The 16,825-nt window shown below is 29.3% G+C and overlaps 3 protein-coding genes across 3 annotated transcripts; all 3 read left to right on the top strand.

The window, feature by feature from the left end:
* Positions 1–1,317: 1,317 nt before the first annotated feature.
* LOC123291082 lies at positions 1,318–3,198 on the top strand (the record flags this gene model as incomplete). Its single annotated transcript, XM_044871539.1, has 3 exons — positions 1,318–1,449; positions 2,828–3,003; positions 3,069–3,198. Coding segments are annotated over 3 exons (438 nt in total), but the record flags the coding sequence as incomplete, so codon positions are not given.
* A 1,998-nt stretch (positions 3,199–5,196) lies between these two features.
* Positions 5,197–7,227, top strand: LOC123291078 (ankyrin repeat and SOCS box protein 3-like). Its single transcript, XM_044871526.1, has 3 exons — positions 5,197–5,251; positions 5,315–5,545; positions 5,829–7,227. The coding sequence occupies exons 2-3, from the start codon at positions 5,394–5,396 to the stop codon at positions 7,225–7,227; spliced, it is 1,551 nt and encodes a 516-aa protein (XP_044727461.1). The 5' UTR covers positions 5,197–5,251; positions 5,315–5,393.
* A 2,770-nt stretch (positions 7,228–9,997) lies between these two features.
* LOC123291068 (adult enhancer factor 1-like) lies at positions 9,998–12,521 on the top strand. The gene is made up of 2 exons (XM_044871514.1): positions 9,998–10,153; positions 11,511–12,521. Exons 1-2 carry the CDS (start codon positions 10,019–10,021, stop codon positions 12,519–12,521), a joined length of 1,146 nt encoding a protein of 381 aa, XP_044727449.1. The 5' UTR covers positions 9,998–10,018.
* Positions 12,522–16,825: the final 4,304 nt, after the last annotated feature.

Raw genomic sequence — 16,825 nt, 5'->3', positions numbered from 1 at the left:
AAATTAATCAGTAAATCATTGTTACTCAACAAATAATAGTCATCATGTATTTACAAATTCAGGTAAGTCACAAGCAAATTTTGTTATTAAATTTGATAGAGGGGTAAGCAAAATGTTCATTAAAATTTACACTTAGGATTAACTTAAAACAAGTAAATTACCTCTAATTCAAAATTTTAATTACTTACAAGCTAATTTTTGGGCGGCTTTAATGTCATTGATTGCTAATAATATTAGTTAGTAAAAATTTCAAAAATGTGCGGAAAGCAATTATTCTATTATTTCTTTTACGTTAATTTTCGGACGAATTTAATGTAGATTGATTGCTAATAATACCTATTAGTAAAAATTTCAAAAATATACCTTGTTAAATATGTGAAAAATAACTATTACAAAAATTGTTGAGAACAGTTTCAATAACTCTTGTTTGAAATTTTTATTCAAATTTTGAACTTTCAAAAAGTTATTTATAGAGTTTCAAAAATGATAAAGTAATCTGTTAAAAATGAGACCTTCGAAATATATGAAACAGAAAATTACTGTATTTATTTGATATTCTCAAAAAAATCTAAATAAATAGGCAAAAATTGAAGTTTCCGAATACCTACTCAGATTTCAAAATATTCTAATCCGAAAGATGAAAGGGACAGTACATATAGACACATTTTAAAGTTTATCGTAATAGGGAATATTCATGTCAATATTCATTTTTTTTTATATTTTTAATTCATTGTTTACACGGTTATAATATAGTAAACAATATAAATACTGTTTAAAAATGCTGTAATTAAGTGTAAATCACTCTCTATTGATGTCGTATTAATATGTGAACTGTCAGTTGGTGACAGTTAAATGTACTGTTTACTACAAGTAACCACGGATGTAGTAATTATAGTACATATCCATGGTAATACCATACAGTACGTCAACAAATCTGACAAGCTACATACTATGATGTCACGTCTGTTTTAAAATTTTGAATTTCTCTTTGAACCAAATTTAAATTTCATGAATATTCTCTATTATGTACAAAAATAAATGTGTACAAAATGAACTGTCAATTCTAATTTAATTATTATTCGATTTTTTTTTTTTACTTCCATATCTTTGTAGACCTTGGCAGCTGTCGTTTTAGCCCTTACCACTTTTGTCCATGGCCAACAAAATAAACGACAAGTGGGTGCTAGTCAATCAGGTATAATAAACACAGATGAAGATCGGGATGCAGCTGAAACTGGATTTGGAGCAAATATTGGAGGCCACGGCAAATATTTTCAGTAAGTTTGTAAATAAGCACAATATTAACAACTAAACAAATATATTAGGGATATTTATTCCGTTCAGTTGGCTCCGGATAAATTAGAATTTGGCCATGTTTGTGAAGGTCCGCATGATTGGGAACAACGTTATGAACGTAAAGATTTTGGAGCGAAGAAACACCAAGGAAAGGTTAATTAATATAATATTTTTGTTTCATGTTACTCTTTTGTGCGTCTTCTTCTGGAATGCTTTTACTAATTATTTCTACACTTACTAACATGATAAAGATATGTGCATGTACCAGCAAAAGACCATTATGAATTTGGTCATCGAAAAGGAAATGAACATCATTTTAAGGAACGTCATGAAAAAGCACATCCACATGCAGGAGAATTTAAAACAAAAGTATATATTGTTTAATAACTTAGGGGGGCCAATGATGAATTTCATGCTTTAATATCGTTTGTGATCAACAAGAGCATTTTATTTAGGTGTGTCCCCTAAATTTTTGCTAAAAATGTAAATAACTTTCGCTCTCGTAACTTATTTGAAAATCGATTAAAATCAGCATAGATGAACTTAAGTCCCCTAAGTCAATGCTAATTGGGATATGTATTACCAAAAAAAAGCCAAAACACGTACCATACAAAAATTTAGTATTTTCGCGCACGAATAGCTTTAAAAACAAGTGAAAATAACATTTGAAGTTTCTTTTAGAAAGAATTGACAGTGTTTTTATTATTATTTATAAAAAATAACAATATTCTATTTGTGGAAAACTTTTTCGAAATATTTTCATAAATGCTTTGAAACGAATTTTTAAACAAAAAAATATTTTCCCAAAAATTGATCCGTGTGATCACTCTTAATGTTATGGGATGAGTTTGATATGAGAATAGAATTAATAGACTCGCACTATTCGCATCTCAAATTTTCAACTCTATCTTATATAGTTTTGGAAAAAAAATTTCCGTTATGGAAAAATAATGATATTTAATAAAAAATGTTTCAAACAAAAGTTGTCAATTTTTCACAAAGAACATTTTTTTAATTTCAACTTTTCTTCTATCTCTTTTAGTTTATAAAACTGGCCCAACGGGTTCGCGAAAAATTGCTTATTTGCTTTTTACCTAGGTTATTTTAACTTATTTATGGTAATGTATAATTCTACAATTGTTGATGTCCTAGGAGTCTACAATTATTGATGTCCTAAACTCCTAACATTGTATTTTTATAAAATAACGACCTTGCGATTTAAATTTTTGACCCTGGTTCCTACATTCTTCAAACTAAAATTCACGTCGCTATCGACGGGATAATTTCATGAATATTATGACAAATTATCTCGATCGAAAATGATTTTATAGATCGAATAAATAATTTCAGACATGTTAATATGTAATGCAACTTAATTTGAGTGAAAATTCAATTAAAATTATTCAAAGCCAAAATTACTCAAAGGTTTCAATTTTTGTCTCTCAAGATTTTAATATTTGAAATTCATTTCTGGCTCTCGAATTGTTCAATAATCCGAATTTAAAATTTAACATTAAAAAAATTAATTTAGGTCCGTTGGGGTGATAAACATGGAGGATATGGTGAACATTATTGGGATTACAACCACGCTGGCCACGATGGTGATGGCGACGGTGAAGAATCACAAGCCGTAGAAGAATATGAATCATATGAACCAAGTGAATCTAACGCTAAAGCAATCGTTAAAAATAACAATGCAGGAATACGGTAATTTCTCCTACGCGTATTATCAAATAATGTGAATCATTACTTAATTTGGCATTCAATTTTAGTGAGTACACTCCCAGAGCAAAACGTCATGAACATTTAAAGGAAAATATGAAATTTGTATATGATCCTGAGACAGGAGTATTAATGGATGAAGTATCGGGGAAAAGGTTTAAATTACAACCTATACATTAAAATAGTTAATTAGAAAAGATAATTAAATATATTTTTTATACTCCAATTTATAGATTAATAAACGTTATTTTTTTATTTTAAATGATTTTGTATTTTTTACCGGACCATTTTTACTATACTAGGGCGTATAGCCCTCATAGACATTATATATTCTATGTTCATAGGCCAATGAAGGAATAGTGTCCACAGATGATAGTACTTTAAACAACTTTAACTTTTCCCATTTTTTCTTTATCTAAAGCTTTGGTGGTCGTTATGTATTGATTGGTAGTCTAATTAAAGCGTTTATAGGGAGTGAATATAACTACAACATAAAACCATATTTAACCTCTAGAAAATGCTAATGAAACGGCTCTTTACCGCTTTTCGTTTGCTAACGGACGAATTTTTGGAAATGAATTAATTAAAAAATTTTTAACCACATATCCACACATTTTGTTTCTATTATCAATATGTCTAACCATTACAAAATTTGAACCTTTATGACATACACATTACGCAGATTGTATTAAATTCTTTACAAGTGACTGACATCTTCGAGTAGAATTTATCATTCGTTTAACTACGAATGAGTCTTTAATACCCCCTGGTGAAAAAAATTTTTGAAAAAAGAATAAGTCTTCAAAAGTCTTAGAAACTCTGAATAACTCGACCTGAATTTCTAACTAGAACTTTGAATTAGACATAGTCCAAAAACGTTTTGAAATTCTCAGAGTTACTCAGAGTTCCTAAGACTTTTAGATTTTCTAAGACTTTTTCAGAGATTTTATGACTTATTTTTTCTTCAAATATTTTGCCACCAGGGCCAGGGGTTTCATTGAGTAATTAAAAAATATTATTATGTAAAAACGTCCGATCTAGGATAACAAGGCAGAAGCAAAGAAATCTCAATTTGAATTAGACTATTTAGAAGTATACACTTACGGGCTTTATTTTAAACTTTGATGGTAAACTGGCACATATATTTTTGATCATTAATATAATAAGGGCCCCCGCAGACTGCAGACTTTTTATCGGCCGCTAGTTTGGTCGGCTTCTTAATCAGTATGGAGAGGAATGCATATGCGCACACTACAGCGATTTTTATCGGCCGATAAAAAAGTTTGATGTGGTACCCAATTTCATTCAAACTTATGTGTCGGCCAACTATCGGCCGACTGTTTAATCAGTATTGGGGCATACACGATCGCGCATACATGACGATTGTTTAGTCGGCCGATAGCTCAGTTCGCTCTGTGATTTGGCTCTTCCACAGGTATAGGAAGTCTTAAATTTGTATCCTCCTTCGCTATTGCTGGTCCAAATAGCTTGAAAAGTTCATTGAAGCTGGTAATGCTCATTCAATAATAGGCGGAAATTTTTTTCGGGTAATCAAGTAATTGGGAATGCATAGTGTAAAATTTTCCACTAACTAATCTATCACTGAGAATGGGATGCACCCGATACTCTCGGAATCTCTTGTTGATTTTCCTCCTCCGGAGTATGATAAGACCAATAATTTTCCTGGACAATATTTTCATTGTGCGACCGCTTCAACAGTCAGTTACAAACTAGTTCGAGAATAGTCGGCCGGCTGTTGGACTAGTGTGCGCCCTGTTCACCAACCAAACTGTTTAGTTGGCTCGGTGTGCGCACTTTCAGCCCAACCCGACTAAACTATCGTCCGATAAAAAGTCTGCAGTCTGCGGGGACCCTAAGACTTACTTAAAATATACATGTTCTCCGCCCTTCCTTGATATAACTTGTACATAACTAGACGTTATATATTACAACTTCATTTTATTTGAATTTTTTATTGTAAATTTTTTGTTTTTGAACATACTTATTTCGAGTCTGCTTGTAAAACGTATTTTTAGATTTGTTGTTGAAACTATTTGTATTTATTTTATTAGCTACGGTGCTACGGAACCCTTAAATATGCCACCCGCTATGGAAATATTGGAAAATTGAATTACTTACTTTGAAAAATTAATTATAAAAAAAGGAGTATGCCTCAGTACACGTAAATTACACAGTTAAAAAAACTGGTTTTCGTCGTTCAAAAAACAATTTTGTAGGTTAAAATAAATACAAATACTTATGAAATGGCAAGATTGATTTTATGTAAACATTACAGTAACAAATTATTCAAACATTGGAGTTGAATGAAAACTGGCTAAAAAATTATCGAATTCAAAGTTTTAATAAACTAAAAAATGGAAATCTCCGATTGCCCTAGTATAAGTGTTGTAGCTAAAGATGGAGATTTAAATTTACTTATGTATTTAATAGAACAAGTTGGAAAAAGTGTTAATTCAACAAATCCTCATGGATGGACTCCATTGCATTTAGCAGTGTATTATAATAGGTACATTTCATCAAAAAAATTATAGATATAATATAATAACTTTTGGGAGGTACCAATGTCCTTAGGTGCTTTGGGATTTTATAAATTTTTCTAAACACCCAGGGACCTTCAATTCAATTACTACATTAAGTTTTGAACAGTAGAAAAAATTTTTTTCGATGAATATTTCGATAAATAAATCATTTGATCTCAAGTTCTAGAAGAACATCATGCCACAAAAATTGTGGTATAAATTCGTAAGCAAATAGTCGTTAAGTATTCGTTTAATGTTTCTATATTTTAGGGAAGAATGTGTGGATTATCTATTAAGTTTAGACGAAACTCGAATAGATGCTGAAACTCATGCGGGCGAGACAGCATTACTATTGGCATGTCGAAATTATTACACGGTTCCTAGTTCAATGGTTCAAAAACTAGTATCAGCTGGAGCAGATGTGAATATTGTACAAAACGATTCTAAATCACCTTTATATTGTGTTTGTGAAGGTCCAAATAATCCAGGTGGTGAATTTTATCGTGAAAATTTAGCAAAGGCTGAAATTTTAATCAACAATGGAGCTAATTTAAACACACCAGAATCTTTTGAGGGCGACACGCCATTATTTGCAGCCATAGAAGAGGAAAATTTAGATTTGGTAAAAATGCTTCTGTATGCGGGGGCTGATGCAAACTTTCAACGTGAGTTTGAAGATTGTGCGCCGATTATAATCGCTGCCCAAACGGATAACTATCCTGTATTTAATGAATTAATCCCATTTGTTGTGGATGTGAACGTAAAGACATGTGATGGGCGAACAGCTCTAATGCTAGCTCAAAATGAGAATATCATTAAAATTTTGATGGAACATGGAGCAGATCCAAATATCATTGCCGTGGATAAACCAATTACAGCTGTTCATTTGGCTGCTTTTAGACATAATTTAAATAAATTAATTCTTTTGTTACCAAGAACTCGCGATTCAATAATCTGTTCTTGTGAAGAATACAATTTAATTTCGTTAATTGTTGATACAATCGATGGTCATCACGATTTAAAAATTGTATTCGACTGTTTACGATACTTAATGTCGTTAAACATCGATAGCTCGATATTTTTCATACCCTTTTCTCATACATATTCCTATCCTCCAATTGCAGCTTTATTCATACCATGTGCCGTCACAGCCAGTGATGATCTTTGGGATGAATACTTATCATTATTTTATCTATTTCTTTCGAAAGGTATAAACGTGAATGCAGAAGGCAATCAAAAATGTTTGTTAAGTTATTTTGTTGAAGTGTACACTGATTGGAATCCGAGGGTTGAACAAATTTTAAAAATTTTAGTTGATCAAGGATTGAATGCCGACAGTTTTGTAGCGTTTTTCTTTAATAGACATTTTTTATTTGAAACAAGTAAATATCAAATGCAATTTATTATGCATTTGGTACCATATTTTTTCACCCATGGTTATCGATTTTATAAACATTTTCAAAAAAGTGGCCAGGATATGAAAGATTTATTATCGTGTAGAGAATTTGAACGAACTTTTGCAACTGATAATTTAAAAAATTACTGCCGTAGTTTGATACGAAAACAAATTAAATTAAAGTGTAATACAACGTCTGATTATTTGCAATGTGTGAATAGTTTACCGATACCGATATGTTTAAAAGATTATATTCGTTTTAAATTTCATTAAAAATTTAATATTTTATTTAATGAATTATCAAAATATGGATGGTGAAATTTTCTTTAATTAAAAAAATTTAGAACAATTTAATACATATTTGCTATGACGCTGTCTTCAATAATGAGCTCATAAAATTTTATTAATACATGAGCTGTATCTTTAGTGTGGCGTCAAATTATCGACAGAGTTTTAAAAATGAGCGTATTTTTACAAGGCAAAGGATAAAACATATTGCGAAATAACACAGCTTTCGTGTCTCAGTTTAGTATATTACCGCTAATATTTTTCAAGAGTCCTCAATTAAAAAAATAATTTATGTTAAAATTGTATGATTTTTTAAAAGTTTGTTTTAAAGTTAACTCTTGTTCGCAATTGATAAGAAATAATAGAACACCTTAAATAAAACATTTATTCCTTATAAAATAATTAAGAGTTCTTGTCAGAAATATTCTACACTGATTCTACCGATACATGATTAAGATAATTTTACACTGTATTTTATTCTGCCCGTTTCTATGAAATGTAAGCGGAGTTGTTACGAAAGAAAATTTACTAACTAAAAATTTATAAGGAATAAATAAGGTTTAAGGTGTTCCACTATTTCTTATCAATTACGAACAAAGGTTAACTTTCAAACAAAAAATCCCAATTTTAACATAGATCATTTTTTTAATTGAGGGTTTCTATTCAAAAATATTGACGCCAAAATATTCAACTGAGGCACGAAAGATGTGTTATTGTTTGTATATATATAAAAATCTTTAAAAAACCTAAAGCTAGAAATAATTTAAAAAATTTATCAATTCCAATTTACAAGATAAAAATGGAATAAACCGAGAAAATTAGTTATTTATGTCAGTATATTCAATTTTTTAAAAGGTAAACGATTACTGAAATTTGGCGTATATCTTGGTATATCGTCACAACTATTTAGCTCCGTTTATAAAGCTTCTCTTAATTCAAACCCGATTAGCGCGGATCATTTTATTTTATTAATAGTTTACCAACAAAATAAGTATCTAAAAAGTTTATCTAATCATTTAGACCGGGAAAATTGGGAATTTGGCTCGTTCAATTATGAAACGAGCAGTTTCTCAATGTAAACTGTAAAGTAGTTGGTTTTAATTTTTTTTTAAATACCTGGATCCGTAGGTACTCTTACAGCACCTGGCAAAATATGTAAATTGGAATTTATAAATTTTTTTAAATTAATCTTCCTTTAGAGTTTTAATTCGGTCTATCGGATAATTTAGCACTAATTATGGGTTTTGTTATGCTGTTTGGTGAATTAAGACCGAATGGGGTATATTGGTTGGTTTGATTTTGATGAATATCAAAATAAAACCAACTGTTTTTATATTTGAGTCTCAAGCATAAATAAACACATAATTAGTCTTTCAAATTTATTCGTTCTTAAAGTTCATCATTGTACTATTAAACTGTTGAACAGTCAAATTATGTAAGATTTTCAAATAAAAGTTTATTAAACCTGTTTCTTATGTCCAAATCATTTCGCCACCTCAAAAAATCTTCAAAACTTAAATCAACGGATTAAAAACTTATTAATATGGAGATTTTAAAACTTTTAATTAGGTAGAGACACCTCTTCTATCCCCTCCATTTTTATTTGAATCTAGAAGCTGGTCTAAATTCATTTAAAAGTGGAAAACTGGAGACTGAATCAAATCGGGAGTGATGGCAGCCCAACCTCAATTTTTATTTCCTTTGATTTCATACACCAGTTTTGTTTAATTAATCCAGGATGTATCTAGATCATATATACAAATTTAACATAACTTCTTCTGCAACGATTTGGATTCATGACTCTAAGGGGTGTATATTAATATACACCCCTTTGATAATTATCAACAAATTTCCTTGTCGAATTAATAGACTTTTCATTTTATTTACGATTCATAATTGTTTCGGGCAGACAGTAATAAGTTAGATAAATATACAAGATATTTGTTATTCATTTTATCACGTTAGTTTTTTAACAAACTGTACGAAACAAAAAGTAATCACTTTTTAAAATGAAAAGGTCTATTAGTGCACGGTCTTATATAATTATTACAACTTGGATAGCTTTAGATGGCAGTAAATTTCAATTTTTTTTGGAAGCATTAAAAATTTTTGTTCAATCTCTTTGTTAGCGAAAAACTCCCGTAAGGGGTTTTGGGGCTTTGCAACTTTGGTTGCGTTTAGTTGAACTGTTGAAAAGATTTAGTTTAGTTGAAAAAATACATTTCTATAGATAGCTGATACTGAGCGATCAATTAAACTAAATGCAGCCTTTTTTAGTGTAAACACCAAACGTTGGTAGAAAGATACTTGTTTCCCAAGTTCAAAATTAGTACAACTTACCAAGCTGTGCTAATTCCATCAATGAAATTAGATAAAGAATTGTTTCCTATTTCCTTGTTAAGGTAAACACCCCCTTACAATAGCAATGAATTCAAATATTTGTTGGTTATTTATAATTATTTAGAACGGACCCTTTTTATACAAACAAATATGAAGTGATGATAAATTCCAAACTTTCTCATGCGCTGAATTGTTTAAGCTGTGTAATTTATGTTGAGTGTTTATTACCATTTTAAGATCAAAACTTTCTTTAAAAAATAGGATTCAAAAAAATTTAAATGTTAATCAAAATAGTTATAATTGTGAAAATTTAGTTAAAATCATTAACTAATCTACTTGAAAAATGTGAAATAATTGGAAAATTCAAATAATAAGTTTGTAATAATTATTCGTACATTTTCATTTAATATTTAATTATATTTTTAACATAAAAACAATGAATTTTCCAATTAATTATGATGGTATGTGTCGAACATGCTTACGTAAAGCAGAAAATTCTGCTGATATATTTGCTGTTGGTAAATCAAATATTACATTGTCATCAGCCATAATGGAATGTGCGCCAGTTCATGTAAGATAATAATTTTTATTTCCCAAAACAAACATTTGTAAAAAGTTTTTGTCGAGTTTGAGAAATTATTTTTGATGAAATTCTATAGATTTTTAGGATATTATATATTTTAAAGATTTTAATCTAAAAATAATATTGGCACAAAGCTTGATTTTGAGTAGGACCAAAATTGGATAAGTAGATAACATTTTGAAGTTTCAAAATCCATTCATAGTAAATATTCTTCGTCATTTGAATTTTGATGGTACCCAATTTTGGACCACCTCTACAAATTATTTAATTATAGTAAACGAATTTTCCTAAATGTGTCGAATAAAAATTCGAAAATTTGAGACCTAGACATATTCACATTTTGTGCGAATTGTAACTGCGTTGGTACACGGTGTAATATCTATAATTTCTCAAACTCAGTAAATCTTATAGAAATGTATTTTTCACAATATATATGTAATGTCAAGGATGCACATGCCATTTAAGCACAAAGAACGTAACTCTTTAGAGAATACCCGCATAATTTTTGCAACTGATTGCGACAAAACTACTCCAATCGAATTCATCAAAGTTGATATCCTAATTAGCAGTAATACTAATTTCTGCCTATGATTATTTTAAATAAGAAAATTGATCGTATAGCACTTAAAATTTCAAATGGAATGATCACTTGAAAATTTTTATCTTCACAAAATTTCCTGCTTTACAGGATAGTGAATAAAACTGTAAGGATAAAACAAAACAAAAAATATTTAATAACAGCTCTTACAGTTTTTCTCATCACTTCAGTAAAGTCGGTTAAAAAACCGCAATTTCGGCTATCTCCGTAGATAAACTGTGTTTTTAATGATATCAAGTAATCATTGCGGTACGAGAGACGACCAGTCTGATGGATTAAGGTTAGATTGTAATTGGGTTACCAAAAACCACTCCAGCTAGTCCTAACTCAACACCTATTAAAGAAAATGAACACATTGCGTTATGTTTGGTTGGTCTGGATCGAGTCACGTCAGTTTAAAGCTGAACCATATAAATATTTATTCTACATAGTATTTTTAAAATACTTTCTAGGCGTAATATTAAATTTATTATTGAGTGTGGGCAGTTAGTCACATTTGTTTGTAAATATACACGAAAAGAGCAATACTTTAATATCACATGCCATTTCATAGGAATGAGCTAGGTAAGACTGAAACTGTTCTAGTTACTTGTAAATGTAAAAATACATCATCTCCGTGCTGAAAATGAGTATGTTGCATAGTAGAAACTTTAAAAGATTCTTCTAAAACACGTGTAATCTTGGTTCATGATTTATAAAATTACCTTTCTTGGCAAAAAATTTCTTAATACAATTTTTTCAAAACAGATATTACCCGGCGATGGAATGCCAACACAAATTTGTAGCGATTGTATCGATAAATTACAAATCGCACATAGATTTCGTGAAATGTGCTTACAAGCTGATCGAACATTGCGACAATACTTAACAGCTATAGCTGGACCAATGAACCCACCACCTATCGCATCACCTCCTATGCATCATACCATAAAACAGAATCGAGCTTATGAAATGCCTGTAAAAGTGGAATTAGTAACACCCAGTGAAGATGATCCTTCACATCAATCAATGCAACAATATATGCAACAGCAACCTCCTCCTCCTCCTCAACAGCAACAACAGCAACAACAACAGCAACAACAGCCGCCTCCACCACAGCAACAGCAAGCTCAACAAACTCAACCTCAACAACCAATGAACAATAAACCAGTAATGAACAAAATGTTACCACAAGTTCAAATGAAAGATCCATTAACAAACGAAGAAATAAAATTGGAAACCTTGAAAAATGTTAATTATAATCAACAGACGCCAACGAATCCTGTAAATAATCGTCCAATAAAAACGGAACAGAAACGTTTTAGTTGTGATGTATGTGAAAAATCTTTTCCAGTAAATAACGCATTAATCAAACATTATCGAATCCACAGTGGTGAACGTCCGTACAAATGTAATATTTGTGGAAAAGATTTTAATTGTAGCAGTACATTATCGGTGCATATACGTTTCCATAACAATGATCGGCGATTTAAGTGCAATTTATGTGATAAAAGTTATGTGGTGAAAAGTCATCTTACCGTACATATGCGATCACATACTGGGGAACATCCGTATAGTTGTCATGTATGTGATAAACGTTTCCGTATAAGCAAAAGTCTCACGAGACATTTAAAGAATAATACGTGCGATCGTGTTGTTAACGAGTATACGTTACAAAAATATAGTGTTACAGGCGTAACAAATTTAAATAATGTACAGAATGTTACAAATTTAACGAATGTTACAACATTGACAAATGTTACAAATGTAACGATGTAATTTTTTATGTTTTAATATCTTTATATCGTCATTAATCATGATATAAATATTTTTATGAGTATGTCATTTAGAATGTGCAATTATGAACCATCTATCATTTAACTTCGGATCTATAGCAAAGCTTTTTGTACCATCCTTTTGAAAAATGACTTCTGGTCAATGGCCATTTAAGAAGCTCAAAATTGTTAGTTTTCGAGATATTTTACCTAGAGGCTGAGAAATAATACAAACGATGTTTGTGTGATGTTATAGTTGAATAAACATATAATAATAATGCATAAGCATATAATAAATACGAATTTAGTTAAGTTTTTTAGGTTCTAGATAAAATTTATCGAAAGCTAACAATCTTTGAGCTCTATAAACACGAGCTTTGTTCTACTAACATGTTGCGAATGTTTACAAAGTTTGACCGAAAGCCATTTTCTATATCGATACTGCGGGGCTCTTATTTCAACAATTAGGTGTCAGTTAATATAATAAATAAAAGTATAAAAAAATAAAAACATTTTATAAACAAAGAAATTTTTCACTTAAATTATGATTTAACAAATTTAATTGAAAATATTTTTGTTTTCAAATTAGAGTCATTGCCCAAAAATTATAATTACTTCAAATTAGCTATCCAAATTTAGATAAATAAACACTAATATTATTTATGTGCTCTAGTTTACGTTGCTAATGTTCAGTTTGCATTACCAAAGAAAACCAATTTTATAATGACGTACCTTTGAAATTTTTATGTCATGATCAATAGTTTGTTTTGGGATCTCATGCAATGCGTTTTATATTTTTTTTAGTATTAAAAAGCGTTAAGTCTTTTTTATTTACGCGCTAAAGAGAATAATAGAAGATACAAATGATAAGAAATAAGAGAGATTTCTACCTCCGTCTAATCGATTCAATGCAAACACATTCACAACAAGTTCCGAAAAATCGATTATATAAATTCCTAGAAAAATTTCGAAATGATTTTTCATAGATAATTAAGATAGATTGTTCTTTAATCAGCATGGGGTCTAAAAAGCGGTATACTGATCGGTGGGGACTTTTGGAATTTTGTTTTGAACCACAAGTAGAAGGTTCATGCAAAATTCCAGCCTTTCGGAATTTTTTTCGAAGTTCGATCTTTATTGTTTGTTATCTGGATTACTAAGTTAAAAATTGTGATAAAGCTGGATTCGATTCTTTTCCTAGCTGGTAAAAGTCCAGTTTCTATTGTTTTCTTTGGTATTGTTTATTTCTATTTAATTAGTTAAATTTTTATTTAAAAAAATAATGGAATGATGTGTGTTAAAGATGAAAGGCTCTGTTACGAAAATAGTACACTTAATTTTTTTTATATCAGTGAATAAACACAATTTGTTTTTAATACTGTACTCAGTAGTCGTCCTGTTTTAGTTGCAAAATCAAAGACTTCATTTTTATAAAAAAAATTTCGTATAGTGTAACTAAATTATAAAATTGAGCTATCAAAATAATTCAAAATTGGCGGGGTAACAGTTTTTATAAGCGAAATTAATTAGACATGCAAATTTAAAGACTGATATTTATTAGTTTATGTTTTATTAATGTTTAGAATAATCGTTCGATCACACTTGCAAGCATTAGATCCCATTATAACAAGTTAACATTTTTATTATTTGTATATCGTAATTTCTAAAACCTTGTTTATCTACACAATTTGTACACTTATTTGCAGTGAATAAGTGAATGCAGTATTATTATTTTTTCGAAATTGAAGATTACCACAAAGTTGCTTTTTATTTTCCTGATATAATTCTCCAACATTAAGAAATTAATGTTTATACCTATCAAAATATTAAGGTACTGTCGATCAGGCGCCATGTCAAAGATAAGTTTTCATAAAGCAACTTACTACAGACTGAACCTTGAAATGAGGATTGGTTGTTTGTGGCTTGCCTTAAACAATTTTTCCCTAAATTAAACAATGACTGTTGTACAGGTGAAATATAGAACAACATCGTTTTTAAGACGTAAAATTTATATTGAAATTTTGTATAAATTATGATTTTTATGCAATGCAATTTTATTATTATGTAAGAATTAATAGGTCTCTCAGAATAATTCTCTTTTTATTTTTAGGGTGATAGTTTATTAAAATAAACAACTATTATATTTTAACTTTTGTCCGAAATTTGCTTTGAAAATATTGAGATAAGTAATTTAAATAAAACAGTTTACACATATGTTTTCTCCACTTTCGGTCACTCTAGAAATTTAAAATCACTTATTCTGAAAATACCCCGTATAAGAATTTATTAAGAGGTATAACATACGATGAAATTAATTATATTATCTAGTAATCATTTTAAACGTATAAATATAATTATATATAGTTGATTAGCGAAAATTTTATTTAAGAGTTTTAGTTTTATTTCAAAGTTTTTTATTATTTTTTTTTTTTTAAATAGTTAAGTGATATTTTGATAATAAGATGATTGTGCAATGATCTACATAAAATTATATTGTAAGAAATATAAATTATTGTTTCTTTGACTTTAATCGAAAAAAATGTACTTCTTTAGTACATTTTCATATAAAATATTTTTAAGTTATGTAAAGGATTCAAAAACTCATCGTTGAATATACTCGTTAAACTACTAAAGCATCGTTATATTTCGATGATTTATGTTTTATGGTTTTATTTTTTAGAATCCTCAAACGAGAAATAAAAAATCTATTTTTATAATAATAATCAGTCCTTAATTTTTGACAAAAAATAGTTGTTATAAGCCTCTTGGGTTTCCTAGATTTTATGGGACCCGACTCAAAATGTTCGTATGAGTGTGTAGAACAAAGTCATATTGAAATATGAAATTTAAGGGAACAGCCATAAATTCTTATATTTTGGGCTATTCTAAGCATTTTTATCTCGTGACATTTTTTTCTAAAGCTCACCGTTTTTGAAATACAAGTGAAATATCTGATTTTGATGAAAATTTTATATTGTTGAAATTAAAGATTATTGTGTGGTTTATGATAAAATATTTGAAACTTGAATTTCATATTTTGGACCATTTTATTGGACAGTTTTTGTATCTTGATTTTTTTCATATTACCTCACCGTTTTTGACATATAAGCGTTATAAAAATAAATTTCGCATTTCTAAGCTAAATTGACGATTATCGTATGATTGTGCTCAATTATTTGATTTAAAAACAATTGAAATTTATAATTTGGACTATTCTAAGCACTTTTTGTGTCTTGACATTTTTCGCCTTATCTCAATATTTTCAAATCAAATAGTTGATTTCAATCGTTTTATTTGATCACAATCATACGATTTTAGTCTATTTTGTTGACAACAAAATTTTAGCTTAAAAATGCGTTTTTTTTTTATATCTCAAAAACAGTTAGCTGAGCTGTAAAAGTACAGATACAAAAGTTGTTTAAAATCGCCCAAATGAGATACAATCAAATCAAATGTTTGATGGAAACCACACACAAAATTTGTATCAAAATTAGGTTTTTTTTATCAATCACTTCTACCTCAAAAACGATGAGTTTTAGGAAACAAATTTCACGAAACAAAAAATCTATCCCAAAATATAAGATCCAAATAACAATAAATGTTTAAGCACGCGCGCGTATGGCAAAATAATTTCTAATCAATATGACTTTGTTCTACACATTCATACGAACATTTTGTGCCGGATCCGATAAAAACCATTTTCTTCCATAGAATTGCAACCTTAAATATTTCATTTCCTACAGTAGTAGAAGAGGTATTGGATTTTGTCAAATGGGTGTGATTTAAAAAAATAAGGGAATTTTCAAATTTGAAATCTAAGTGCAAATATTTGGAAAATTAAAAAATAATAATCGTTGTATTGCCGATCGAACTGTATTAACGGCAATATGATCAGATAAGAATTTCATAACATTCGGTCGAGTCGTTTCGAGTCGGTTGAGTTTTTATTGTTTTTAATTTTTTATAACTTTTTATTATGCTGTGAAGTTATTCGCGTGGACCTCAAGGGTCGCACCAGACTCTACCCACGGATTGTTTACTTTTTTATTCAATGAGTCGCTGTCATATTACGATCATTAAATAACGGCACTGCTCCCCTATGTAAACCAAAATCTCTCACACATATTTTTTTTTGCGTATTGGTTTTATCGGAGTTGCTTTAAGAAGAATCTCCTTTGTGTGGAAGAGATTCGATGAATATCAAAGCACTAAAAAAAGTGAAAGATTTGATTTTCTATTTTAGTTATTTTAAAAATGAAAATTGTATTTGTTTTCTGTAAAATTTTATTTGTTTGTTTGTGAGATGAT

The sequence above is a fragment of the Chrysoperla carnea genome, chromosome 1 (assembly GCF_905475395.1).
Source record: "Chrysoperla carnea chromosome 1, inChrCarn1.1, whole genome shotgun sequence".
NCBI lineage: Eukaryota > Metazoa > Arthropoda > Insecta > Neuroptera > Chrysopidae > Chrysoperla > Chrysoperla carnea.
Note: the sequence above shows the minus strand (reverse complement) of the source record. Positions and strands in the feature narration are given on the sequence as shown.